Below are 26,109 nucleotides of genomic sequence, written 5' to 3'. Positions count from 1 at the left end.
TGCACCTGTGGGAGGGGAGCCGGTGCAGCTGCCCCTGCGCCCCCATGTGATCCTGCCCTTTGAGGCTGGGTTTGTCCTTTCAGTTTTGTTTCCTGGTTGGAAACCCCTGAGGCTCCTCCCATGGGCACCCCTGCAGCTGCCCACCTGTGCTTTCCAGGCGGGGGACAGCCCCTGCGCCTGGGGTGGTCCTGCTGGGACTTCCGCCCCCACGTGGCCCTGCCTGGCCGCCTGGGGAGTGTCACCCTTGTCCTGGGGGGGGCGGGGAGAGGCCTGTCCCTGTGGCTGCCCCTCCCTCCCAGGCTGGCGAGTGGATTCTAGGCCAGGGACCTGCCTTTCTTAGCGAGAGTGAGAGAAACAGGATCCCAGCAGGAGCGGGGGGCTGGCCTGCTCACCTGCCTACGGGGCAAGGGTGCTGGCGTGGGGGTGCCCACCAGACTGCCCCTTGGCCAGGACAGGGTGCCATCGAGCCTGAGTGTCCCTCATTCCTTAGAGATGAATGGCGTCCCTGCAGACGGGGATGGAGGGGGAGCCCCTGCGGGGGGGGGTGGGGGGGGTGGCGGGGGGGAGGAGCACCTGCCTTTCCCGTGACACCTCGCAGCCCCGCCCTCCCTGCCCACAGGGGTGGGGACTGGGGAGAAACCCTTTTCTGGGCTGTTTCCTGCCACACTTTCCTGTGAGGCTGTCACCCCTCCCCTCACACCCTAAAGCAGGCCTCTGGCCCCCAGGTTGCTTTCCCATGGGGGGTGGGAGAGGGACTGGGGGTGGGGGATCCCCACCTTTGAGGAGGGAGCCAATGAGAACAGACTGAGGCACAGACCTGCTGCAGTGACTTGAGAGTCCTTGGGGTGGGGCAGCTCTGCCTTGTCCCTGGGTTGAGGGGGCGGGGCCTGGTCCTGTGTAGTTGCTACACCAAGTGCACGCCTGCTCCTGTCCCCCCACCTGCCCAGATCTTTAGCTCAGGGACCCAGCACTGAGCCCTCTTGCCTGTTGGGGCAAGGGGACAAGAGCAAGGGAGCTTCAAGGGCGGGGGCAGGAGGGGGGGCCTCCGGGACCCCCTTTTCTCTCTCTCGGGGTTGGGAGGAGAAGGGAAGAGAACGGCCCAGCCCGGGCAGCCCCTGCTCTGAGCCTCCTGCCCCCGCGGGGTAAGCTGAGCACCTCAAACAGAAACCTTGCCAGGTGGCTGGTGGCAGTGCTCCCGGGCTCTGCGCCAGGAGCTGGGCACTGCCCTGAGCCCGCTGCAGGAGAGCAGGGGCAGCTGCCACCCTCACCTTTGCTCCAAGGTACAACTTGCTCCCCGACACCGTGCGTCCGACAGGAAGGCAGGGCCGTGGCAGGGACGGCAGCGGCCCGTCCAGCCCTGGTCAGGGGAGAGCTGTTCCGCCCGCTCCCTGGGAGGACGGCTCCGTCTGGGGGGCACTGGCCTGATTCTCACGCTACAAGCCAGACGCCCTCTCCCGGAGGTCTGCCGCCTGGGCCCCCGGGCACCTTCCGAGCCAGGACAGGGAAGCCAGCTTCTTCCGAAACATTTATTTATAGCTCTGCTCAGTGAGCAGAGGGGGTCCTGGGACCCCGGGTGGGCTCCTCCATGCCCTCCCCGGGGGGCATGTCCATGTGCATCGCCATCCCGCTGGGGCTGGGCGGGTGGCCCGCATTCGGCTGGGAGAGGCGCCCCTGCGAGGAGACCGGTCGGTCTGTGTGTTGCCGAGAAGTAGCTGCAAGACAGGAGGGGCTGAGGGCTCTGCCTCGCTCCCTGCGGCCTCGCGGCCCCGCAGCCCCTGCTGCACAGGGGACAAGTGCTGGAGGGCCCTGCCCTGGGCAGTCCGCACGGGAGCCCCGAAGCAAAGCTCCTTTATCATCGCCGAGTGGAAACCACACCCGCCCCCACCAGGCTGAGAGCCCCGCTTCGGTCACGTTTCCTGGTGAACGGGCTGCTTAGGCCATAATCACACATGAGCAGGGATGTCTGAGGACGCCCCTCCCTCCCTCCTGCTCCCATGACATTTCGAGTGCCCTTGCTGTAGACAGTGGGGTGCCAGGGAGAAGGGAGTGCAGTACCCCCAAGAAAACTGCCACAAACCGCGCTCTGTCCACCTCTGAGCCCCCTCTCGCAGCCTCGTACCTGGGCCTCCGGAGCCTGGGCTGGGCCCCCAGCGCTGCTGCTTCCTAGGGGGGCCTCGGGCCTGGGGCCTCAGTGTAGGTGAGGCTAGCAGGGCCCTCCCCTAACGCGGGCCCGAGGACTCAATTGTTCCCACGTGTAAAGCCCCACCGGGCGGGCCCGTGAGCTGAGCAGCCCTCAGTGCAGGCAGGTGCCCTGACCACCGTCAGCTGCTTCGCTTCCTCCCGCCGCGCCCGGAGCTGGGCCTGCAGAGGCGTCGCAGCGCACAGGCCTGGGGCCCTGACCTCCAGCTTCTGCAAGTGCCGTGGGTCCGAAACCTCGGGGGCGGGGGGCACGCCTCTCCTTGGGTTCCCTGGGGCCCCACCCAGCGGCAGTGCCCGTCACTGACGGGGAAACAGGCCGAGAGGTGCTGGAAAGCGACCGGCTCCGGGCTCCGGGCCGGCGCCCTTCCTGGCCCCGAGTCTGGCCTCACTTGGGAGGCCCTGAGCCCCCTGCTTTCCGGGCAGGACTGAGCCCCACACGCGGACAGCGGAGATTTCCAGCAAACCTTCCGAGCTGGGGGCCAGGAGGCCTCGCAGGCAGGAGCAGACGGAAGGGTCCTTGGGGCCGTGTCATGCCCTGGGCGCAAGGGCCGCCACACAGCCTGTGAGCACGCGTGGGCAGGGGCGGACTGGGGCCTGGAGCCAGAGTCTTGGGCTGCGACCCTGTCCGTTTCCTCTGAAATGGGGCCTTTCATAGCCTCTGCCCCGCAGACGAGTCCACCCCGCACTCAGTGGCCATGCGTTTTCTCTTCTCCTCCAGGCCCCGCCCTCAGCTCCCGGCCCTGCCTCTCCCGGGGAAACCGGGCATCTCCCAGCCATTCGCAGGTGAGGGCCTGGCGGGAGGGCTCCGCCCAGAGGGCAGCTACCTGAAGTGCCGCCAACCATCATGTTGGCGCTCTGAGGCCGCAAGGGCAGCGGGCTGCTGTCGCCGAGGGCCGGCGACCGGTGCGCGTGGGACCGGGATGGCTTCATCTTGTGCTTGTTGTTCCCGGCGCCTGGTGGGGACAGTGGAGAGAAAGGTCCCTTCTCAGACACGACAGAGCTCCGTGGGCACTCGGGGATGGGGAGGGCTGCGGGCCGCTGGGCACAGCCAGCCTGAGAGAGACAGGGCCCGCGTGCTGGCTCAGAGCTGGGGCCGGACGGCCGTCTGCTCCTGGCTCAGAGCTGGGGCTTTGGGGGACGGAGTGTTTGGAGACGGAGGTAGAGGAGGCAGCCAGGGGCCAGGCCTCGAGTGCCTGGCCTTCCAGGAGCAGCACCATCCTGGGGGCTGAGGCGGAGCCTACAGGCGGCTGGGCCTCCTGGACACTCACTGTCTTTGTTCGGGATGCCTGGCAGCCTCATGTCCATCCGTCCCTTGTAAATATGTCCATCCAGGCCCAAGATGTCCACTTCGTGGTGCTGGGGAGGTGAGCGGGGGCATCACCACGTGGCGCACAGAGGTTTCCCTCTGGCCCTGTCTCCTCGCGGCCTGGGCGCGGCCCGCAGTCCTCCCGACTGCAGCGCCCACCGAGCTCAGCGCCCTCGCGGGGCTCCGGGCGGCACCGGGCAGATGGGCCGGGAAAGGAGGTGGGGGTGCTACTGTTCTCAGGGCCCTGCTGGAGGCCTCGTGCCAGGTGGTGGGTGGCCAGGATGGCATTCTTTTCCCCGCCAAGGTTAAGAACCTGAGGCTTTAACTGGGTCTGAGAAACTGCCTCGCCCTAGCTGGTGTGGCTCAGTGGATAGATGGGCCTGCGGACTGAAGGGTCCCGGGTTCGATTCCGGTCAGGGCACACACTCGGGTTGTGGGCTCAATCCCCAGTAGGGGGCGTGTAGGAGGCAGCCGATCGATGATTCTCATCATTGATGTTTCTCCCTCTCCCTTCCTCTCTGAAATCAATAAAAATATATTTTTAAAAAAGAAAAAGAAGCTGCCTCCAGGCCGAGGGCAGGATGAAGTGCCCTTGGTGGGTCTCCGGAGGACTGGGGGCCCGGGGCCATGCGCCCCCCCCCGCCCATCCCCCACCGCTCGGGCAGCGCCCCACCTTCCCGGCGACCTGGCTGTCCTCGGGGAGCAGTCCCTGCGGCAGGTGCTGCAGGCGGGTGCGGCGGTAGGGGTAGGTGAGGGTGTGGCTGCCCCCGCAGTGCCGCGACACCGTGGCGAAGCTGTAGTCCGTCATCTCCGACACCCTGTGAGGAGGACAGCGAGGGACGGAGCGGGTGACCTCGGGGGGCCTGCCAGAGGGAGGGGGCAGCTGTCCTCAGGGGTCTCTGGGGCCAGGGCAGCGCAAGGGGCAGACAGGCGGGTGCGTGAGCAGAGCCACCTCCTGGCCAGCCATCGTGAGGACCACACTCTCTCTCACACTCACTCTCACTCACACTCACATACACACGCACACTCTCATACGCACACTCACACTCTCTTACTCACACATACACTCACACTCACACACAGACTCTCACAGACTCTCACACAGACACACACGCACACACACTATTTTTTGTTAATCCTCACCCAAGGATATTTTTCCATTGATTTTTAGAGAGAGTGGAAGGGAGGGGGAGAGACACACCAATGTGAGTGAGACACATCGACTGGCTGCCTCCCGCACACACCATGACCAGGGAAGGGGATCGAGCCTGCCACCGAGTACCTGCCCTTGACTGGAATGGAACCTGAGACCCTGCAGTCCGTGGGCTGACACTAACCACTGAGCCACCCGCCAGGGCCACCCCCACACACACACCCTCCTCCACAGGGCGTTCCCAGCGGCGGGCTGAGGCGTTCCCACGCAGGGCTCGGCCTGCACCCGTCCTACCGCTTGCAGCAGGGGGAGCCCAGGCACTGGGCCTGCAGCAGTTCGTGGATCATCTGGCTGCTGGCCTTGACCGAGCCCCCGTAGTGGAACTGCACCTTCTCGATGTCCATCAGCATCTTGGAGTGCATGGTGCGCAGGCGCCCCACGCTCCGCTCCATCGACGCCAGGTCGGCCCGCGGGAAGGCGAGGTTGCCCAGCTTGAGGCTGCGGGTGCGAGCAGAAGGGAGGGTGAGGCGGCCGCACAGGCCGGACCCGTGCCCAGGCCGGACCCCGCGCCCGGCTCCGCGGGACTCGGGTGGGCAGGAGCCCTTTCCGCCGTCCCCAAGGGACCACGCCCAGGCTTGCCAGGGAAGGTCTGCTGAGGGGGGCCGTGCAGGAGAGCCCCCCGGAGAGAAGCCAGCTCCTCCAGCCAGCCCGGGGGCCTAGGCCCCTCAGCACAGTTTGAAACCCCCCCTTTCCCCTGAGCCCCATCCCCAGGAGGTGGAAAGGCTTCGGGGAGGGGCACAAGGTCCAGAGGCGCCCTGAGCGGCCTCTCGCCGAGTGCTGCCAAGCCCCGGCTGAGGCACTGGAGGGTCTGGGAACGGGGGTGAGGAGGGAAGGTGCCGGCAGCCTTGGCGAGGTCCCCCCAGGACTCCGAAGGCAGGTGTGACTGGTCGTGCCTCTTCTGCCTGCCCCACTCTTGCCCTGGGAGACCTGGTGCCAGCTCAGAGGCGGCCCTGGTGAGGGGGAGCCCGCACCGCTGTCTGTCCTGCCTCCCCGCACAGCCCTGCCCACGACTCCCCCGCGTACTTGCGGCTCTGCTGCCGGACCTGCTCCAGCTCAAAGACGGTGTAGGGGCGGGTGGAGCGGTGCCCGGGCAGGCTGGGCCCCACGGGCGTGGTGGGGAGGACCCTGGGCGGGCAGAGGGAAGGGAGGGTCGAGTGTGAGAAATCCCATCCTCCCATCCCCCACCCCCTCCCCACGGACCTCCTGCCCCCGGAGCCCTGCTGGGGGTGGGGCGAGGACCAGGCGGGCAGCAGGCCAGGCAGACAGGAGTGGGCCCACGAGGGAGGGGGGCAGGGAGTGGGGCCGACCAGGCGTGGGCACTCACTGTCCGGTCACGGCTGTCTCCAGGGGACGGTCACAGGACAGGCAGTGGAAATGTGCCAGGAGCTGCCTGTGGGAGGGGACCCGTGAGGGTGGGAGCGGAGCGTGGAGAGCCCCTCCAGGCAGGCGGGAAGCTCGGCCCACCCACAGGCCCCGGCCTGGAGGCCCGTCCTGTCCCTGCTCCCCAGACTCACCCCCTCCCAGACATGCCCCTCTTGGTGCGGGTCCGCACCCACCTGTCCTCACCCACGCGGCCCCTAGGGGCGCTGTGTAAGCCTCGGGCGCCCCCTGGCGGTCAGTCATGGAAACGCTGCGGGCCAGGCGGCCATGGGCCAGGTTCCTCGCCCCCCTTGCGTGCTCTCACCTCTGGGGCCTGGGGACTCCCTCCCATGGCCCGAGAGTCTCAGCCTCACTCCCCTCCTTCTTCACTGTCCTATGGGGTGGCCTCAGCCCTAATACACCATCACTCCTGCTGGGGGGCGGTCGCTGCGCGGTGGGAGCCCATCACCCAGGGACCCCCGGCCGCCATCTCCAGCCCCGTGGAGCTCACCGCCGCATGCCGGCCGCCTCGTCCGCCTGGTAGAGCGGGGAGCGCTCCTTGAGCTGCTGCCGCAAGGACTTCCACCGATCCTCCAGCAGCTGCTTCACGGGGTCCAGCTCCAGGCGGTCCAGCTGCGGGCGGGGGGACCCGGTGAGCCCTCAGGCGGCAGGTGGGAGCTCTGCGGGCCGGAGAGGTGGCCTTGCCCTAGTCCAGGGGCCCTGGAGCCTCGCTGCCCTCACCTTGCTGTCCATCTCGGTCAGGAGCCGGTCCAGCATCTTCTGCCAGTCCCGCTCCTGCCCGCTCATCTTGGCCACCAGCTCCTGCATCATGTGGTTCAGCTGCTCCGTGGTGGCATCAAACTGCATGCGGCTCACTTTGGCCTCCAGAGCACTCTTGTCGGCCTTCTGCCCGGAGAGAGGAGGAGGCCGCCCGATGGGAGAGGGCCGTGGAGGGCCCCCTGAGCTGTCACCCTGATGCTGAGCCTAAATCCCCCCCCCCCCCCGGCTCCCCTCCACCTCTGACCTCCCAGGCAGGAGGGCCCCGCAGCCTGGCCCTTACCACTTCAATCTCCATCTCCAGGTGCCCCCTGTTGACCTTTTCCTTCTCCAGCTTCTCCAGACCCTGGTACAACACCTGGGAGGCCGCGGAAGGGAGAATGAGGAGCGAGGAGCTGACGGGCAGGGTGGCTGGAGTCAGGCCGCACGCGGCCCCGCCCCCCCGCCGCGCTCACGTCGATGTCCCTCTGCTTCTGCCGGTGGTCCTCGATGAGGTTGCCGGTGATGAGGTTGAGCTTCTCGCAGTCGCCCTGCACCTGCAGGATGGCGCTCTGCACGTGGCCCAGCAGCTCCTCGTCCTGCGGCGGGAGGGACCAGGGCCGCTCACTGAGGCGGCTGGGGCTCCCCAGGGCCGTCCTGCTGCCCCCGAGAAGGTGACCCTTAAAACATCACCCAGCAGGCAGGTGTGGCTCAGTGGTTGATCATCGACCTATGAACTACGAGGTCACGGTTCGGTGGCCAGTCAGGGCACATGCCAGGTTGCGGGCCTGACCCCCAGTGGGGTGCGTGCAGGAGGCAGCCGATCAATGATTCTCTCTCATCATTGATGTTTCTATTTCTCTCTCCCTCTCCTTTCCTCTCTGAAATCAGTACAAATATATTAAAAACAAAACAACATCACCCAGCGGATTGGCCAACCTCCAACCCATTGGTTGTCCCCACAATGTCCCTCCGACAGCGGGCGGCTCCCACGCTTTCTCTGTGACACCAGCCACCCCCCCCCCCCCCGACAGAGCCTCAGCCCTGCCTTCTTGGGGGGCCTGGTCGGCCAGTGGGGTGATCAGTAGAGCTGACCGAGGCTCAAAGGGGTGAGCTGCCCTGCGGCCCGAGAGTCAGCATGTGGGCTACAGCCTCCCCGCCTGCCCGGGGCTGACCAGAAGCCCAGGATCCAGGAGGCAGGAGGCAGGGCCGTGTGCCTGTCCCCACCCGCCAGCAAGCCTGCCCTTTGGAGGGAAGTGGGAAGGGGCCTGGGGGGAGAGTGGGTGCTTCCTGAAGCTGTGCCAGTGCCCCCACAGCTTGTGGGGGGCCCTGCTCCACCCACATCCAGCTGTGCCCTCCCAGCCCACGGCCCCGCCTCCCCAGCACTACTCGCTGGCACCCTGTGGGAGGACCGGGACTTTTGTGGGGTCCATCACGGAAAACTAAGCCGAGGGACTCTATCTGCCACTCCCCGCGCGGTGCATCTGCCCGGGCCCCGTGCGGTGCATCTGCCCGGGCCCCGTGCGGCTGCCCAGGGAGCCGCGGCACACCTGTCTCTGGAGCTTGGCTTTCTTGGACGGCCGCGAGGCAGCCAGGCTGGTGACCATGTGCTGGAGCTGCTCGTAGCGCTGCACCAGCGTGCTGACCTGGTGGCTCAGGTCCAGGCTGCAGGCCGGGCAGGTGGCCTTGGGGTCAATCTGGCCAGGTATCAAGGTGACTGGGGGCTTCCGCGGGGCCATGCTCATGGTCAGCAGCGTGGACGACGAAGCCAGCATGTTCTCGATGATCGTCCTGAGCTTGTCCAACTGGGTGCGGGCGAGAAGGCAGGCGCAAGGCAGTGAGCGAGGCACGGCCACACACACACACACACACACACACACACACACACACACACACGGAGGAGGAATGGAGGGGGACAGCCAATTCTGAGAAGGGCCTTGGTCCCTGTGCTGAGAGCGTGGCCTCCTCACCTGGTTCTGCAGGTAAAGGGAGGCCTCAGAGACCGAGTGCTCCATGTTGACCTTGCCCTGCTCCTGGCTCTCCCTCAGGTCGGACAGCTCCTTCTCGATGTCGTTCACGCTGACTCTGTGGCACAAGGGACGGCCTGGCTCACCACCAGCCCCAGTGCGGAGCCCGGCCCCCAGGGATGGAGGGGGATGGACCAGCGCCTGGTCCCGGCTTGGCTGGGAGCCCGCAGCCCTGCTGTGCCAGCCGTGGTGCCGAGTGCCCTGTGGCAGGTGGGGCCTGGCCCTGCAGAGAGGGCCCTAGTGAGCACTCCCTTCCAGCTCCCCCTGGGGACAGTCGAAGGAGCTCTTTTTTGGGAGGCGGGGGGGGGGGGGGGGGGGGGGGGGAGCGGGGTGCGTGGAGGTAACACTTCCAAGTCCTGATGCTGCGCTGTTTCAGGAACTTGGGAAACTCCCACCAGCAGCTTGCACTAGACGTGGGCAACCAGAAGAGCAGACATGACCCAGGCCAGAGACAGGGTGTGGGCCAACCAGGCTGGCTCCCAGCTGCTCGGCTGAGAGCAGGGTCTGCCGGGGCGGGGCATTTACCTGAGGAGACCCAGCTGAAAGCTCAGCGGGCCAGCTGCCACCTCCTTCCCCACTTCTGGCAGCCCTCCGCCCTCCAGTAACCTCTGTATCTTGTCCAACTACAAATCCAATGGAAGAGGTGGGTCAGGCAGCCTGCAGCCTTCGTGAGCACCCCCCCCCCTCCCCCCATCCCTGACCCTAATCCAACTTGCTGACAAAAGCCAAGGTTCCTTCCTGACCCCCCTACCTCCCTCCCTCCCTCGTTCTCCCCCTCCCTCCCTCCCTCCCTCCCTCATTCTCCCCCTCCCTCCCTCCCTCGTTCTCCCCTCCCTCCCTCCCTCCCTCCTTGGCCTCCCTCCCTCTCTTCCTTCCTCCCACCCTCTCTCCATCCCATGATGCAGACCAGTGGTCGACAAACTCATTAGTCAACAGAGCCAAATATCAACAGGACAACGATTGAAATTTCTTTTGAGAGCCAAATTTTTTAAACTTAAACTATATAGGTAGGTACATTGTTATTAACTTAATTAGGGTACCCCTAAGGCTTAGGAAGAGCCACACTCAAGGGGCCAAGGAGCCGCAGTTTGCTGACCACTGAGTAGACAGTCTTCAGTAAGAAGACAATTAAAGCCCTGGCTGGTGTTGCTCAGTGGATAGAGCGTTGACCTGCAAACTGAAGGGTCCTGGGTTTGATTCCAGTCAAGGGCACGTACCTCAGTTGCGGGCTCGATCCCTGGCCCTGGTCAGGGTGCATGCAGGAGGCAACCAATCAATGTGTGTCTATCATATCGATGCTACTCTTTCTCTCTCTCTCTCTGTCCCTCTCCCTTCTATTCTCTCTAAAAATCAATGGAAAAATATCCTCTAATGACGACTATATACATATAAAAAAAGACAGCTAAAGCCCTAGTTGGTTTGGCTCAGTGGATGGAGTGTCAGGCCGCGGACTGAAGGGTGCAGGTTCAATTCCCGTCAAGGGCACGTACCTCAGCTCCTGGGCCCTGCTTGGGGCGAGTGTGGGAGGCAACCAATCGATGTCTCTCCCACATGGATGTCTCCCCTCTGTCTCTCCCTCTCCCTTCCACTCTCTCTGGAAATCAATGCAAAAATATCCTTGGGTGAGGATAAAAAAAAAAGATGACAACTGAAGACCCGGTAGCCCTCGCCATGACCACTGGCCCCGACAGTCCCACACACACTGGGTCCCAGCGCTGCGCCCGCGGGCTGGCCTGGCCTTCACTGGCAATGGCCGCGCGAGAGAACGGGCTCAGCTAAACCCCAGCTTCGAGCACCAGGTTTTCCCCCAGGAAGTGACCGCGGCAATGTCTGAGCCGCATTCCCCGCCTGATGGGCTGGTAGCGATGCGGTGACAGGACTGCCGGCCATCCACGCGCAAAGGGCAGGGGGCGCGCTGGCGCCAAGGCCGGGCAGCAGCCCTCCCTCACTCACTTTTGCTTTTTCCTGCCGAACCTCTTTGGTCAGGGTCTTGAGGGCCTTCAGCTGCTCCTGCAGGTCTGGTGGGATGGTCTTTTGGACTATGGGAAATGGGCGCTCAGAGTCCGAAGGCTTAGATCCCCACTTCCAGCACCCCCGCCCCGGAGTGAAGTTACCCCAGAGAACGCAGGACTCGGGGGAGGGGAGGGAAGAAAGGAGACAGGAGTGTCCGCAGCCCAGAAAAAATCCACCGAAGGCTTAACATCCTATGGGGCCTTGGGACCACTGGCCCACAGTTTGCACCCAACTCCAAAATCTTCATTATTCTCTGGACCCAGAGCTGTGAATGGACCCAGAACTGCGAATAGACAAAGGTTACGTTTGCTTCTTCAACATTCTCCCCTCTGACCCCCACCCGATGCTGTTGGCTTCCTTTGCCCCAACATTTCCCCAGCTGCTCTCCAGAGAGCCTGGCAGAGGCACAGCCTGCCTCATTCCTCCCCTGAGGCTCCTTCACATCTTTCAGACCCTAAAGCAGGGAAGCAGGGGTGGGCAAACTTTTTGACTCGAGGGCCACAATGCGTTCTTAAACTGGACCGGAGGGCCGGAACAAAAGTATGGATGGAGTGTTTGTGTGAACTAATATAAATTCAAAGTAAACATCATTACATAAAAGGGTACGGTCTTTTTTTTTTTTTTTTTTAGTTTTATTCATTTCAAACGGGCAGTAGTTTGCCCACGGCTGCCCTAAAGGCTCCAGGAGGGGCGGGGATTGTCCGGCCCGCAGGCCACACAAGGCCTGAGAAATCATTTGGTCTGGCCCTGCCAAGGCCTTAGAGGTGAGCTAATTAAATGTTTGCAGGCTAGTGTTTAAGTTGGTAATTCTGTATGGCCCACGAATGATATTATAAATAGCCAAATGGCCCTTGGCAGAAAAGAAAGGTTCCCCACCCCCTGCTCTAGGGGAACCCAGAATGGCTAAAAGCAGACATTCTATTTTCGGGGATTCGGGCAGAAGAGCGGCCGCCGGGGGGAAAAGGTGGGGAAAAGGATGAAATCAACTTAGAATGAAGACGTGGTCTCTCCTCCACGTAGGTGTTACCCACCCATCATCGCAAGCAGGTACTGGATCTTCTCCAAGTCGGTTTCGCCAGCTTTCTGCGCATCCAGGGTCCTCAGGCTCTCCTTGAGCTCTGTGTAGAGGCCGATGAGCTCTCCCATCAGGCGGAATGTCTCCACTGCGCTGGGGAAGCTAGAAGCCACTTTCTCCAGGGAATCGAGTTTCTTAGACTCCATAGAACTCGGTTCTTGTGAGACTTGCCTGGATTTGCCAAGGGAGTCCGTACTCTGAGCCGAGGGGACATTTGGACTTGGGGGAGGCTGAGTATACCCACTACGTTGGCCTGGATCGACACCCGAGTACCTTGGGCTGTAAGGGCCAGGATACGTGAATGGCATCGCACCACCCTGGTCTATGCCTCGCTGAGAAGGGTCTGTTGGTACCAAACCCTCCTGGTCCATACTAGGCGACACCCAACCTTGCCTGGATAGGCGTGGTGACACCTGACCATGTTGATCTCTGCCAGGAGGTGCCAGGCCATGCTGATCTGGGCGTGGAGAGCCATGAGGCTCCGCGCCTGATGGTACCAAGCCTTGGTGATCAGCACCAAGCTGATCTGTTACTGGTTCCACTAAACCCTGCTGATCGATATCAGGCTGCATGGAACCAGGTGGATACGCACCCGGCTGTGCCAAATCATGCTGATCAACTCCAGGTTGGACCAAACCAGGCTGACCTGCACCAGGTTGGACTGAACCACGCTGATCCATTCCAGGTTGGACCAAACCAGGCTGACCTGCACCAGGTTGGACTGAACCACGCTGATCCATTCCAGGTTGGACTAAATCAGGCTGACTTGTACCCGGTTGGAGTAAACCAGGTTGACCTGCACCAGGTGGGACCAAACCAGGTTGACCTACACCAGGTGGGACTAAACCAGGTTGACCTGCACCAGGTGGGACCAAACCAGGTTGACCTATACCAGGTGGGACCAAACCAGGTTGACCTGCACCAGGTGGGACCAAACCAGGTTGACCTGCCACACCAGGCTGCACGAAACCATGTGGATAGACGCCAGGTTGAGCCAAACTATATGGATATGCACCTGGCTGTACAAAACCAGGTGGATATTGACCAGCCTGTACCAAACCATGTTGATCAACTCCAGGTGGGATAAACCCAGGCTGGCCTGCACCAGGTGGGACAAAACCAGGCTGACCTGCACCAGGTGGGACAAAACCAGGCTGGCCTGCACCAGGTGGGATAAACCCAGGCTGGCCTGCACCAGGTGGGACAAAACCAGGCTGGCCTGCACCAGGTGGGATAAACCCAGGCTGGCCTGCACCAGGTGGGACAAAACCAGGCTGGCCTGCACCAGGTGGGACAAAACCAGGCTGGCCTGCACCAGGTGGGACAAAACCAGGCTGACCTGCACCAGGTGGGACAAAACCAGGCTGACCTGCACCAGGTGGGACAAAACCAGGCTGGCCTGCACCAGGTGGGACAAAACCAGGCTGGCCTGCACCAGGTGGGACAAAACCAGGCTGGCCTGCACCAGGTGGGACAAAACCACGCTGGTCCATTCCAGGTGAGACCAAGCCAGGCTGACCTGCACCAGGTGGGAGCACACCGTACTGCAGTGCGCCTGGTTGTATGAAGCCAGGCGTTTCCAAACCGGGCTGTACAAAACCTTGCTGATCTCTTAAAGGTGGAACCAATCCTTGTTGATCCATGCCAAATATTGGCAATCCGTGCTCATCTGTGCCAATGGGTCCCACACCACTCCCGTCCATCGCAGGCCGCTCCATGGCACGTTGGTCCGGGCCACGAAATCTCACCCCATACTGCTGTGCGCCAGGCGGAACCATACCAGGCTGTGCGGGACCAGGGAGTCCCCATCCTTGCTGATCTCTGGCAGGTACCCACGGTGGCATCACATTCTGCTGACCCATGCCAGGTGGTACCGGTCCCTGTTCCTCCGTTCCAGGTGGCATCAGGCCCGGCCTGAAGGGGAGGCCATATGGGTAAGCGCTAGGAGGTTGAACCTCAAGCTGATCCAGGCCAGGTGGCCCTGGCCCTAGTTGGTCTGGCCTGGCGTCCATGACTTGGCCTGGGCTGGGGGTCATCCCGCCACGAGCATCAGGGTGCATGAGAGGATGCTGGTCTAGGGGTAAGTCCTGCGGGACGGGGCCAGGGTGTGCATCTCGTTCATCTCTTCTCGGACCTGCTGTGCTGGGCCACTCTCCGGGCCTGTGCTGATCGGCTTCAGTTCTGAACTGGGGCCCAGGGAGGGGATGGGGCTTTGCCAGCCCGGCTTCATCACGGCCCCTATCAGGAAACCCAGGTGCAGAGGGCAGTTTTTGTTCCCCTTCGGAGGGGTGTCTGGATCCGCCAGGTCCCGGCAAGGTCTGATCTGGGCCCAAACCACCAGCGGAATCCAGAGCCCGGTCAGCACCTGGGTACACGGTGGAGGGTGCACTTGGACCCACGTCACGTGGTGCTGCAGGCGGTTTCCCTTTGTGCTTAAGAGTTGCTGGCGTAGACTCTATGCCCTGGTTGAGAAGGAAGGAAGGAAGCAGAGACTACAAGTAAGAACGCGTCAGGCTTGGCGGGGCAGGGGTCTGGGGTATCTGAGTGGGACAGCCTAAGGCCCTTCGCGGGGGAAGACCCTCTGGGCCCCAAAACTAAGCTGGACACAGAGAATCTGACACTTTTTTAAAATCCTCACCCGAGGAGATGTGGATACGTTCATTGATTTGCAAGAGAGAGAGAGAGGAAAAGAGAGAGAAACAGCGATTGGTTGCCTCCCCTCCTGTGGGCACCCTGACCAGGATCGAACCCAAACTGGCAACCTAGGCCTGTGCCCTGATCAGGACTCGAACCCATGGCATTTCGGGGTACAGGACGACACGCTAACAAACGAAGCTACACCGGCCAGGGCAGAATTGGACGCTCTTGAAGGATAAGGTCTCCAGATTGTTGAGAATCTGTACATTTGTAGACGGCATCATAATATGTAACTTCCCTCATAAAAGACAGGGGAGCTCTGGCAAGTGTGGCTCAGTGGTTGGAGCGCCGTCCAGTGCACCGAAAGGTCTCCGGTTTGATTCCTGGTCAGGACACATACCCAGGATTAATAAAGGGAGGGGTTCACAGAAAAGTACAAGCGATCCATGCCAACTCTCGCAGAGGCTACAGGGAAAGAGCGTGAGGACGCCCTGGCCGGTCTGGCTCAGTGGATAGAGCGTTGGCCTGCAGACTGAAGGGTCCCAGGTTCAATTCTGGCTAAGGGCACATGCCCAGGTTTCAGGCTTGATCCCCAGGAGGGGGCATGCAGGAGGCAGCCAATCAATGATTCCCTCTCATCATTGATGTTTCTCTCTCTCTCTCCCTCTCCCTTCCTCTCTAAAATCAATAAAATAGATATTTTTTAAAAATTAAAATATGAAGTCTGCCCCGTGATTGGCCCATTGCTGATGGTAGAAGGTACACTGTGGGGCAACTAAACCGCCTAAGGAAGGAGACGCACGGAGATGGCTCAGGAGGTCCGCAGGGGGTCCTCCTCCGGTGTCCACAGCGAAACGACCAGCACGCACACGTGAGGAGATTCCCCGAGGCTGCGGGGACGGTGCCCAGAGTCCGGTCGGGGTGGGAACAGTGCCTGCTTCTACCAGTCAGTTTGGGAGAAACTCCAAATTCAGGGGCAGAGTCCCCAGGAAGGTGGGGCCTTGGAAGTGGGGAACAGTCAGCTCTACACTGACCACTGCTGGGGAAAGAACTTGAAAACATACAGAGAGAGAGAGAGAGAGAGAGAGAGAGAGAGAGAGAGAGAGAGAGAGAGAGAGAGACGGAGGGAGGGACAGGGGAGGGAGGGAGGGAGGAAGGAAGGGAAGGAAGAACGAGTAAAAGAATAAATAAAAAAACATACAGGGAAAGGAACAGCAAGGGAATTCAAGTGGCACAGAGGGGAGGAATGGAGGAGCAGAAAACACAAGATACAGAAAACAAATGGCGTCCCAGGCAGGGCCCATGCCCAGGTCACGGGCTGATCAACGTTTCTCATCATTGATGTTTCCCTCTCTGTCTCTCCCTCTCCCTCCCCTCTCTGAAATCAGTAAAAATATATTTTAAAAAAAGAAGAGTCGTCACCACCCACCTGCCGAAACCCGTAATTGACCTTAAAAATGCCTCCTTTGGAAACCCCCATTTCATAGGTATGCGAAGGGTCCCGCCGGCCACGCCAGAGAAGAAGGTGTCCGGTGAGCGGTACTGGCTCACCTGCGCACGGTGAGACGGCCCGGCCGCGGCCGGCCTGTCCCCGGAGCTCATCCTCTTGCTGCTCAAAATCAGGCAGCGCTGCCACCGATTCTCATTTGCTCCGGGAGTCACTCAGGACTAGGAGCGACTGTCAAAACACCGACACCCTGAGCTCTGGGAGGCGTGACGCTGCCTCAGGACTCACGTGGGTGCTTACTCGTAGGTCTGGCACCCCTTCTGCTGGCACCCCGAGAAAACGCGTGCTCACTCACAGCACACGGCAGTGGTGAAACAGCTTGCGCCTTTTTTTTTTTTTTTTTTGTGGTTTTTAGAGAGTGGGAGAGAGAGGGAGAGACAGAGAGAAACATCGACGTGAGAGAAACACACAGATTGGTTGCCTCCTGCAGGAGCCCCGGCCAGGGCCTGGGCCGGGAGGAGCCTGCAACCGAGGCACATGCCCTTGACGGGAATCGAACCCAGGACCCTCTGGTCCACAGGCCGATGTTCTATCCGCTGAGCCAAACCAGCGAGGGCAAACAGCTTGCACTTTAAACAGCGCTATATAAATGTCTAGTCACTGTTGTGCACCTGAAATGCATGCTGTGTGGCAACTATAATTGAAAAATCTAAAACATGTATATTTTAAACAGCGAACGCAGAAGCCGCCTCTCCTGGCCACGCCCCTCCAGTGCTTTCTGATGGTGCCGTCCTCTAAAGAAGGGCCCAGAATCCAGAAAACAGTCTTGGGGACTAGCGGGGTGTCTTCCGGACCCAGTCAATATTTGTCGCACCCCAGGTGGCCACTTGGTGGCGCCCAAGGGTTCCCTCTCTTCCCTTGGGCGGGCGGGCATATCTGCAGAACCCTTTCTGAGGAACCCAGGTGCACAAAGCCAGGAGAAGGGAAATGTCAAGACCAAACGGACAGCGGAGCCCTGCCTGGTGCCGCTCAGTGGCCAGAGTCTTGGGTTCAATTCCCGGTCGGAGCACATGCCCAGGTTGCCGGTTCGGTCCCCAGCCGGGGCCCGTGCATAGCAACGGGCTGTTTCTCTCACATCCATGTTTCTCTCTCTCTCTCTCCCTCTCCATCCCTCTCTTTCTAGAATCAATGGAAACCGTCGAGTGAGGATTAAAAATAAAAATCGGGGGTGGGGGTGTGGGTGTGGGGGGAGACAGCTGATCCTCACCCCCGAAGGCCATTTGCAAATGCCCATTCTGTTCAGGGAAGCGAGGCTGGGGATTCGAACGGCTCCCTGTGAGCGTTTCCCCGAGTGTAAGAGTCACCATGAGCAAGGGGACCCTCAAGAGGTTTCATTTCCAGGGGTGGCTGCCACCTTCGCCCACTAAGAGTGAAGGGACCCGGGCATTTCAGGGCAGACTGGAGACGAGCCCGGGAACGCTGCAGGAGGAAACCAGGTGCCACCGTCCATCCAGCCAGCTGGCCACACGCCAAGACCCGCGCCACCCACAGGCAGTGCTGGTGGGGCCCGTGAGAACCGACCTCCCCCCTGCGTTGCTGACAGGGCTCTAACCTGGAGCCACACCCACACGAGGCGACTGGCCCGAAGCCAGCCAAGTCACACATGCACTGCCACCTCCGGGAATGTGCCCTGGGGTGTGTGCACGCGTGTGAATGTCACACGGAGCACCTGGTCATAAAATTGGGGGGAAAGTTAGAATACCCGTAACAGGAGACTGTGAAATAAATTATGAACATCCACATACTGGAACCCTGTGCGATGGTAAAAAGGGAGAGCCGGGCCGGTGTGGCACAGTTGGTTGAGCATCGAACCAGGAGCCAAGAGGTCGCAGGATCGATTCCCAGTCAGGGCATATGCCTGGGTTTCAGGCTCAATCCCCAGTGAGGGGCGTGCAGGAGGTAGTTATTGATGCTTCTATCTCTCCCTTCCTCATTCTCCAAAAATCAATTCATATATATATATTAGAGGCCTGGTGATCAAAATTTTGTACACTTGGGAGGGTCCCTCAGCCCGGCCTGTGCCTTCTCACAGTCTGGGATCCCTCGGGGGATGACCACCTGCTGGCTTAGGCCTGCTCCCCGGGGGATTGGGCCTAAGCTGGCAGTCGGACATTCCTCTGGCAGCCCGGGAGCCCTCGGGGGATGTCCACTTGCCAGCAGGGAGCAGTTCTAAGCTTCAGTCGGACATCCTTAGTGCTGCTGAGGAGGCGGGAGAGGTTCCCACCACCACCACTGTACTGGCAGCCATCAGCCTGGCTTGTGACTGAGCAGAGCTCCCCCTGTGGGAGCACACTGACCACCAGGGGGTAACTCCTGCATTGAGCATCTTCCCCCTGGTGGTCAGTGTGTGTCATAGTGACCAGTGATTCCCAGTCACTCTGCTGTTAGGGTCAATTTGCATATTACCCTTTTATTATATAGGATAGAGGCCTGGTGCATGGGTGGGGGCCGGCTGGTTTGCCCTGAAGGGTGTCCTGGATCAGGGTGGGGGTCCTGCTGGGGTGCCTGGCCAGCCTGGGCAAGGGGCTGAGGGCCGTTTTCAGACTGGCCACACCCCCTTAGCGGGGGTCCCCACTGGGGTGCCTAGCCAGCCTGGGTGAGGGGTTGAGGATCGTTTTCAGGCTGGCCAAACCCCCTTCAGGGAGGGGGGTTCTGCTGGGGTGCCTGGCCAGCCTGGGTGAGTGGCTGATGGCTGTTTGCAGGCTGGCCACAGCCCCTTCAGGGTGGGGGTCCCCACTGGGGTGCCTGGCCAGCCTGGGTGACGGGCTGATGGCTGTCTGCAGGCTTGCCACGGCTCCCAGCCACCCAAGCTTCCAGTGGAGGCTGGCTGGAAGCAGGTATTTGGGATTTATTTAGCTTCTATAATTGAAACTTTGTTGCCTTTTGCGGAGGCCACAGCCAGCCGGGAAGCTTGGCTTCCTCCATCACCGGGGCAACCAAGCCTCCAGCTTGCTCCAGCTCTGAGGCTGCTGGCCGCCATCTTGGTTGGGTTCATTTGCATATAGTCGCTCTGATTGGCTGGTGGGCATGGCTTGGGTGTATCGAAGGTATGGTTAATTAGCATATTTGTCTTTTATTAGTGTAGATATAAATTTTTTTAAGGGAGAGGTTGCCTAGCTGGTGTGGCTCAGCGATTGAGCATCGACCCAGGAACCAAGAGGTCTCTGGTTCGATTCCCAGTCAGGGCACATGCCTGGGTTTCAGGCTCAATACCCAATAGGGGGCATGCAGGAGGCAGCCAGATCGATGCTTCTCTCTCATTAATGTTTCTCTCTACCCCTCTCCCTTCCCCTCTAAAAATACATACATACATACATACGTACATACGTACATGCGTACATACATACATAAAAAGGAAGAGATGTGGGAGAACCCACTGAGCCCGCTGCCCAGCCCCTGCCCACGTGGGCACCACCTGTGAAGCCTTCCAGCCATCAGTAATCGCCTGCTCCAGCTCCTCCCAGGTGACCATGGTGAGTTCTTCTCCAGGAGTCATCACAGTCATCTTCCGACAGAGGGGTTCCTGAGGGCACAGATAACATGGGTGCGCCTGCGCACACACACCCAGCTGAATCCGGCGGTCTCAGGGACAGAGCCGAGCTCACAGGACCAGCGGCTCCTTCCACAGCCCTGGCCCCAGGAGAAGTTACTGGGCCCTGGGCCGCTGGCTTCCTGTCCCCTCTGGGCCCTGATGGAGCGCAGGGCAGCCATGGAAAGGATCCCTTCAGAGGCAGAGGGCGTACACATCATCCCCGCTCAGAGGGACACAGACATCCAGGGCGGGGCTCTGGGGGAGCCCAAGGGATGGGGCCAGGCTGCGGGCACCCCTCCTCCTCCACCCCCTCACGGACATTACCAGGCGTTCCTCCCAGTTTTTGACTGTCTTCTCTACTTCCTCAACCCGTTGCAGGAATTTCTGGAAGAAGAGTGCAGAGGTGGCAAGTCAAAGCAGGCGCTCCTGTGGGCCCCCCCACCCCCAATCCTCGCAGGGGAGAGGAGAGGAGGGAAGACAGAGGTGGGTAAGCCAACAAGAACGGGACATGGGGCGGGGCGGGGCGGGTGGGAGTAGGGACAGATGTACCAGGAGCAAAGGCTACTGCTGGGATGGGAGCCTGTGGTCCTGGATCCACCTCAGACAAACCACTGAGGAGACACTGCCTCCAAGGACGAGGGTAGCGAGGACTTTTCTGCTTAAAAGCAAATTGCCGCCCGCCCTGCCTGGTTTGGCTCAGTGGAAAGAGCATTGGCCGGCGGCGGCCTGAAGGGTCCCAGGTTGGGTTCCCATCAAGGGCACATGCCCAGGGGATGGGCCCGATCCCCAGTGGGGTGTGGAGAGCGGCTACAGCGTTTGGACAGGTTCAAGCCTTGGACTAACAAGAGGGCACGGTCCTCTCGTGGCAAAGCCACATGCGAGTCCCAGGTTGGAGGACAAAGCCCTCCCAGCACAATGACAGCCAGAGGCCGTGGCTGTGAGCTTGACCTTATGGTCCGAACCTGTGGGCCCACGTGGCTGAGTGATGTGGGCTGCGGGAGGTGCAGCAAGTAAACAAAGCTTGACCAGGTGCATGTAATTGAGTAGGTTTGAAACCGCCGAGAACGTTGTAAACATCTTGACGTCGCCTTTACTTTGCCTCCTGGAGTCTGGCTATAAAATAAACTCGGCTTGCAGGCTGTGGCGAGTGCCTGAGAGAGTGCAATGTCGCACGGAGCCCCGGCTTTATTCTCTTGCCTGTCTTTCCCATCCTTCACTGCCCCCTCTCAGGTTCACCCCTGGCTGTGCAGGCAAGGCACATAGGGGGTGTGCAGGAGGCAGCCAATCAATGATTCTCTCTCATCATTGATGTTTCTTTCTCTCCCTTCCTCTCTGAAATCAATAAAAATATATTTTTAAAAATAAAAAAAAGCAAACTGCAGAAGCTTGTAACTTTGGCAAACATCCATCATCTAAGATTCTAAGAGTAAATAAAAAGCCTTTTCTCTAAACACCAAAACCATAAAACCATATAAACACCACACTTTCAAAAGCAAAGCTTTTGTCCTAGCCGATTTGGCTCAATGGATAGAGTGCTGGCCTGTGGAGCAAAGGGTCCTGGTTCAATTCTGGTCAAGGGCACATGTCTGGATTACTGGCCGACCCCTGGTGTGGGGTGTGCAGGAGGCAGCCGATCTATGATTCTTTCTCATCATTGATGTTTCTCTCCATTCCTCTCTGAAATCAATAAAAATATATCTTTTAAAAAATTATTAAATATTATTTTTAAAAAGCAAAGCTTCCCACAACAAAAATGAGCACCGCTGGGGTCTCAAGGCTTAGAATGACCCAGGGGGGCAAAAAGGCTTCTGGGCGGAGTCCCCCCCCCCCCCGCCCCCCTTCCACCTCTGAGCCCTCCCTCGCCACCGCCTGTCTTAGCCGGGTCCCTGGTCAGCTCTGGTCCCCTCTGGAGGCCTCGAGGGCAGAGGCAGGAGCCGGGACAGGTCAGCACCTGGGGAGGGCCTGCGCGTCTTGCTCCAATGAAAGCGTTGCTGCGCCTGCGGTTGTGCGTTGGGGGCTGAAAGGGTGACCCCAGAACGCTCTCCATCCCTGCCCCCCTCTTCCGGAACTGAGCTTTGTCTCTCAGTACCGACCACCTTATCTATTTGTGAATCCTCACCCGAGGATTTTTTTTCTTCATTGATTTTTAGAGAGAGTGGAAGGGAGAGGGAGAGACACACACCGAGGTACCTGCCGGTGACTGGGATTGAACCTGGAACCCTTCAGTCCGAGGGCCGACGCTCTATCCACTGAGCCAAACCGGCTTCCCTCTGGGTGGCTTCGGGATCCTTGGGTGTCTGATGAGCGGTGGGTGAGCGTCCCTGAAAAGGGGGGGGGGGGGGGCTGCGAGAGACGGGGTGGGGTCCCCGCCGCCCTCACCATCGGGTTGAACTCTGGCAACTCCTGCGCCCTTGCATGGTCTTCCTTCAAGACTTTCACGTCTTCCACGACCCGCTGGAGCAGCTCCATGACCTGCAAGGCGAGCGGGGCCACATGGGCGGGGCTGCACGAGGCTTGGCGCCGCCCCCACGTGATGGCGGTCAGCTCGGCCCGAGCCCTGAGCCCTGAGCCCTGAGCCCGAGAGCGGATTGGAGGAGGCCGGTATGCTCTCACCTGGGGACCTTCCTTCCACAGTTTCATTAACCCTCGCGTCTTCTCGGGCATCTGCTTGGCCATCCCAGGAACGGTCGTGGCCATCTCCGGAGTGGGCGGGGCCACCCCCGGCGCAGGCGCGACCAACCCCGGCGTGGGCACGGCCACCCCCAGCGGAGGCTTTGTTGTCTCGGGCTTCGCCTTGCCCATCCCGGGCACCGCCTTGCCCGTCCCCGGCACAAGCTTGGTCTTCGGGAGCGCGCCCTTCTCCATGGTGGGCGCGCCCTTCTCGGTGATGGGCGCGCCCTTCTCCATGGTGGGCGCGCCCTGCTCGGCCATGGACACGCCCCTCTCGTCCATGAGCGCGCCCCTCTCGGTCATGGACGCGCCCCTCTCGGCAATGGACGCGCCCCTCTCGGCCATGAGCGCGCCCTGCTCGGCCATGAGCGCGCCCTGCTCGGTCATGGGCGCGCCCTTCTCGGCAATGGACGCGCCCCTCTCGGCCATGAGCGCGCCCTGCTCGGTCATGGGCGCGCCCTTCTCGGCAATGGACGCGCCCCTCTCGGCCATGAGCGCGCCCTGCTCGGTCATGGGCGCGCCCCTCTCGGCCATGGACGCGCCCCTCTCGGCCATGGACGCGCCCCTCTCGGCCATGGACGCGCCCCTCTCGGCCATAGACGCGCCCCTCTCGGCCATGAGCGCGCCCTGCTCGGTCATGGGCGCGCCCCTCTCGGCCATGGACGCGCCCCTCTCGGTCATGAGTGCGCCCTGCTCGGTCATGAGCGCGCCCTTCTCGGTGATGGACGCTCCCGGCTCAATGATGAGCGGGGTCCTCACAGCACCCAACCCCTCGGCCAAAGTAAAGGCTTTCGCCTGCTCTTCTAGCCACTCCGAGGTCTCGGAGTCCATCCCACCGACCAGAGTGGTGAAGTACTGGATGTGAGACAGCACGCCCTGCATCTGGCTGTCCATGGTCTTTAACTGCCGTTCGAGGTCCTGGACCTGCCCGCCCAGGTTCTGGACCTGCCCGTCCAGGTTCTGGACCTGCCCGCCCAGGCCCTTCATCTGGCTCTCCAGCACCACGGACGGAACCCTGGTCACGCTGCTCCTTCGCCTCTCCTTGGACACAGCGATCTGCGGGGTGCTGATGGAGCCCCGCGGGGTGCTGAGCGAGAGCCGCGTGATCGCTGAGAGCCTCCGCTCAGACAGGGGCTGGTAGTCCACCCGGGTGTCCTGCATGTTGAGGTTCTTGAGCAGGGCCACGAGGAGCGTGTGGAGAGCATTGAAGTTGACGGCACCCACCTCCGGAGTGCCGATGGCCAGGTCGGCCAGCTCGCGGAGGGAGACCACGCCTGCGGGCGGCATCGTGCGCAGCCTCAGGTGCGCTCAGCCTCGGCGGCCAGACGGTTGGCCATGCCCCGCTCACTGCTCGCAGCGCCCCTGAGGGGTCCCGGGGCGCCCTGCCCCTGGGCCCAGCCGCACTGGGCACCAGCCATCATCTGGAGCCTGCCTGGAGGACGGAGAGGAGCGCCGCTCCCGGGCGGGGCGGGGGCGCCGCCAACCGTCCGCCGACCGGTCGGCCTCTGCTGGAGCCCAGGGCTGCCCTCCCCGCGGGAGGGTGTCGGTGGACGTTTGGAACGGCGGTGGGTCCGCCCCGTTGTGGGTTCCGCGCGGAAGAACGCACGCGCCGCGCGGGGGTGAGGGCGACGCGGCGCCGGTCGGGACCAGCCCGCGCACTGCGGGAGCCTTTCCCGTGGGAATCTGGGGGACACTTGGCTGCCACACTCCAAGGCGCCATTTTTATTCTCCGTGAACGCTCCCAAGGGAAGGTGGCGAGGGACTGTCGCCGGCATTTTTCCAGGGAGCACACTGGTGTGGGGAGGGGAGGCCTCCTAAGGCTCACCCCGATGCCAGCCTCCCTCACCCAGAAAGGCCCAGGACTCACTACGAAGGCATCATCCTGGCCTTATGCCGAGTGTCCTTCGGGCTCCATTACGCAGAGCAGCGGCACAAACCTAGGGCGCGGTTCTGCGTCCTTGGCCCCTTGGGGGCAGTTCCCCTCTCATTTTGCACAACCGGAAGGGAAGGGAACAGAAAAGACCACTCACCACCCATGTGTCCCAATCACTCGCCAGGTGACAGGCCTTTTCTGCTGCCGAATTAGACCTTGTTGGTGCTCCTGACCTCGCAACACACGCAGCGGGCAGGTGCCAGCATTGCAGCTCGTTGCCAGGCAGGATGGCACCTCCATGGACCAAGGTGGTGCCTGGACAAGTGAGGCTCCCCGCCCGGTGCCAGGTTCCTGCGGACGGCCCTGCGACGTCAGGAAAGCGAAAGCAAGCCTGCGGGTGCATCTGCAGGTACTATTTTAACTGCTTTCACATTCAAGGTTTTAGTTTAGTCTGAGCTGGTACAACGTAATTGAAACCCTTTATGGACACCCCCCTTTCCCCACCCCCCACAAAAGGAGTGTTCCCTGGAAATGGAGTTAAAGACAAGTCTAGCCCTGGCAGTTTTTCCCAGTGGTTAGTGCGTCGACCCGCAGACTGAAGGGTCTGGATTTGATCCCTGATCAAGGGCGTGAACCTTAGTTGCAGGTTTGATCTTTGGCCCCGGTTGGGGCATGTGCACCAGTCCATGCGTCTCTCTCAGATTTCTCTCTCTCTCTCTCTCCCCCTTTCACTCTCTTTAAAAATCAATGGAAAAAATATCCTAAGGTGGGGATTTAAAAAAAAATCAATGAAACAAACACGAGTCTGTAACTCCACCACGGACTGTTCGCCGTTCTATTCCCAGAGCCTGGCACACAGGCCTGCAGGTGGTTGTTATTTTCCAGAGAACAAACTCTTTGCACGCTCATGCGCTCACCTTAGGGAACGTAAGGCCAGGTCACAAAGCCACACACAGCCTTGGGAGCGGGCCTGGCCGCCCTGGAAGCTGCGGTGCTGCGCTCTCTCCATCCCCAGCTCAGTGACTTTCCGAAGGACTGTCACTGCTACTGCGCTGGCCACGGCGGGAATGTCCGCTCCCCGACTCCGGTTTTCATCTTAAAATATATTTTTAATGATTTCAGAGAGGGAGGTAGAAACATCAATGAGGAGAATCACTCATCAGCTGCATCGCTTGGCTGTCTCCTGCACGGCCCCTACTGGGGACCAAGCGATGTACCCTGACCGGGAATGGACTGTGACCTAGTTCATAGACCCATGCTCAAACCACTGAGCTGCACCAGCCGGGCCCGTTTCCATGTTCATCAGAGACTTGGTATCAGGCCAGGCACATGAGGACTTTCTGCCAGTGGAAAGGGCATATTCTAACATGTACTCATTCTAATCCCAGGAAATACATTCTACTGAATGCTTTCACCAAGTACATGCACTTGGGGAAATAGTAAATGGAGGTATAAATGGGACTTGGTTGAAAGGACCTTTGCTTTCAATTCCAAACCTCTTTATACTGCGGACGACAGAGGCCCGGGAAGGACGAGCCGCCTGGCTGAGCTGGGAGCCAGGTCTCCTGAGGAAGCCTGTGGCTCTTCCCTGCCCGCGCTCATTTCATAGTTCAGTTCTTTGCTCAAAATGACCCAACTTGGCCTCCTAACAGCAGCAACCTATTTGTATGCTTGAAAAGCTAATGGGCTCAAAGTCTTGCCTGCAGGCTAGGAACTTTTCTAGTCCTTAGGGAAGGGATAAAAATGTCAATGAGCCCGGCCGGAGTGGCTCAGTGGTTGAGCATTGACCTATGAACCAGGAGGTCATGGTTCGATTCCCAGTCAGGGCACATGCCTGGGTTATGGGCTCGATCCCCAGTGGGGGACGTCCAGGAGGCAGCCGAGCAATGATTTTCTTTCATCATTGATGTTTCTCTCTCTCCCTCTCCCTTCCTCTCTGAAA

At 60.8% G+C, this 26,109-nt stretch overlaps 1 protein-coding gene across 2 annotated transcripts; it reads right to left on the bottom strand.

Moving 5' to 3' along the window:
* Positions 1-1,475: 1,475 nt before the first annotated feature.
* On the bottom strand, positions 1,476-22,466 carry QRICH2 (glutamine rich 2). Of its 2 annotated transcripts, XM_036339348.1 has the most exons (20): positions 22,238-22,466; positions 22,004-22,096; positions 19,949-20,008; positions 19,508-19,615; positions 11,905-14,410; positions 10,814-10,899; positions 9,386-9,483; positions 8,804-8,918; positions 8,384-8,638; positions 7,310-7,432; positions 7,138-7,212; positions 6,819-6,983; positions 6,589-6,710; positions 6,043-6,108; positions 5,742-5,843; positions 4,953-5,156; positions 4,179-4,323; positions 3,468-3,555; positions 3,024-3,152; positions 1,476-1,712 (listed from the first exon to the last, which is right to left on the bottom strand). In XM_036339348.1, exons 1-20 carry the CDS (start codon positions 22,424-22,426, stop codon positions 1,543-1,545), a joined length of 4,899 nt encoding a protein of 1,632 aa, XP_036195241.1. In that variant the 5' UTR covers positions 22,427-22,466; the 3' UTR covers positions 1,476-1,542. The 2 variants fall into 2 exon arrangements, with proteins under 2 accessions (XP_036195241.1, XP_036195240.1); XM_036339347.1 differs by having other exon boundaries at positions 1,605-3,152.
* Positions 22,467-26,109: the final 3,643 nt, after the last annotated feature.

This window comes from Myotis myotis, unplaced genomic scaffold (assembly GCF_014108235.1).
Source record: "Myotis myotis isolate mMyoMyo1 unplaced genomic scaffold, mMyoMyo1.p scaffold_m19_p_17, whole genome shotgun sequence".
Lineage (NCBI taxonomy): Eukaryota > Metazoa > Chordata > Mammalia > Chiroptera > Vespertilionidae > Myotis > Myotis myotis.
This window is presented reverse-complemented; position numbering and strand designations above follow the sequence as displayed.

Bases quoted from the DNA above. Each gene is read 5' to 3' on its own strand.
- QRICH2 (XM_036339347.1), bottom strand. From the start codon at position 22,426: ATGGGCAAGGCGAAGCCCGAGACAACAAAGCCTCCGCTGGGGGTGGCC. The intron at 9,484-10,813 runs GTGAGTGAGGGA...TTGGATTTGTAG, and splicing joins TTCGGCAGGAAAAAGCAAAA to TTGGACAAGATACAGAGGTT. The intron at 4,324-4,952 runs GTAGGACGGGTG...TCCTCCTCACAG, and splicing joins GGCTCCCCCTGCTGCAAGCG to GGTGTCGGAGATGACGGACT.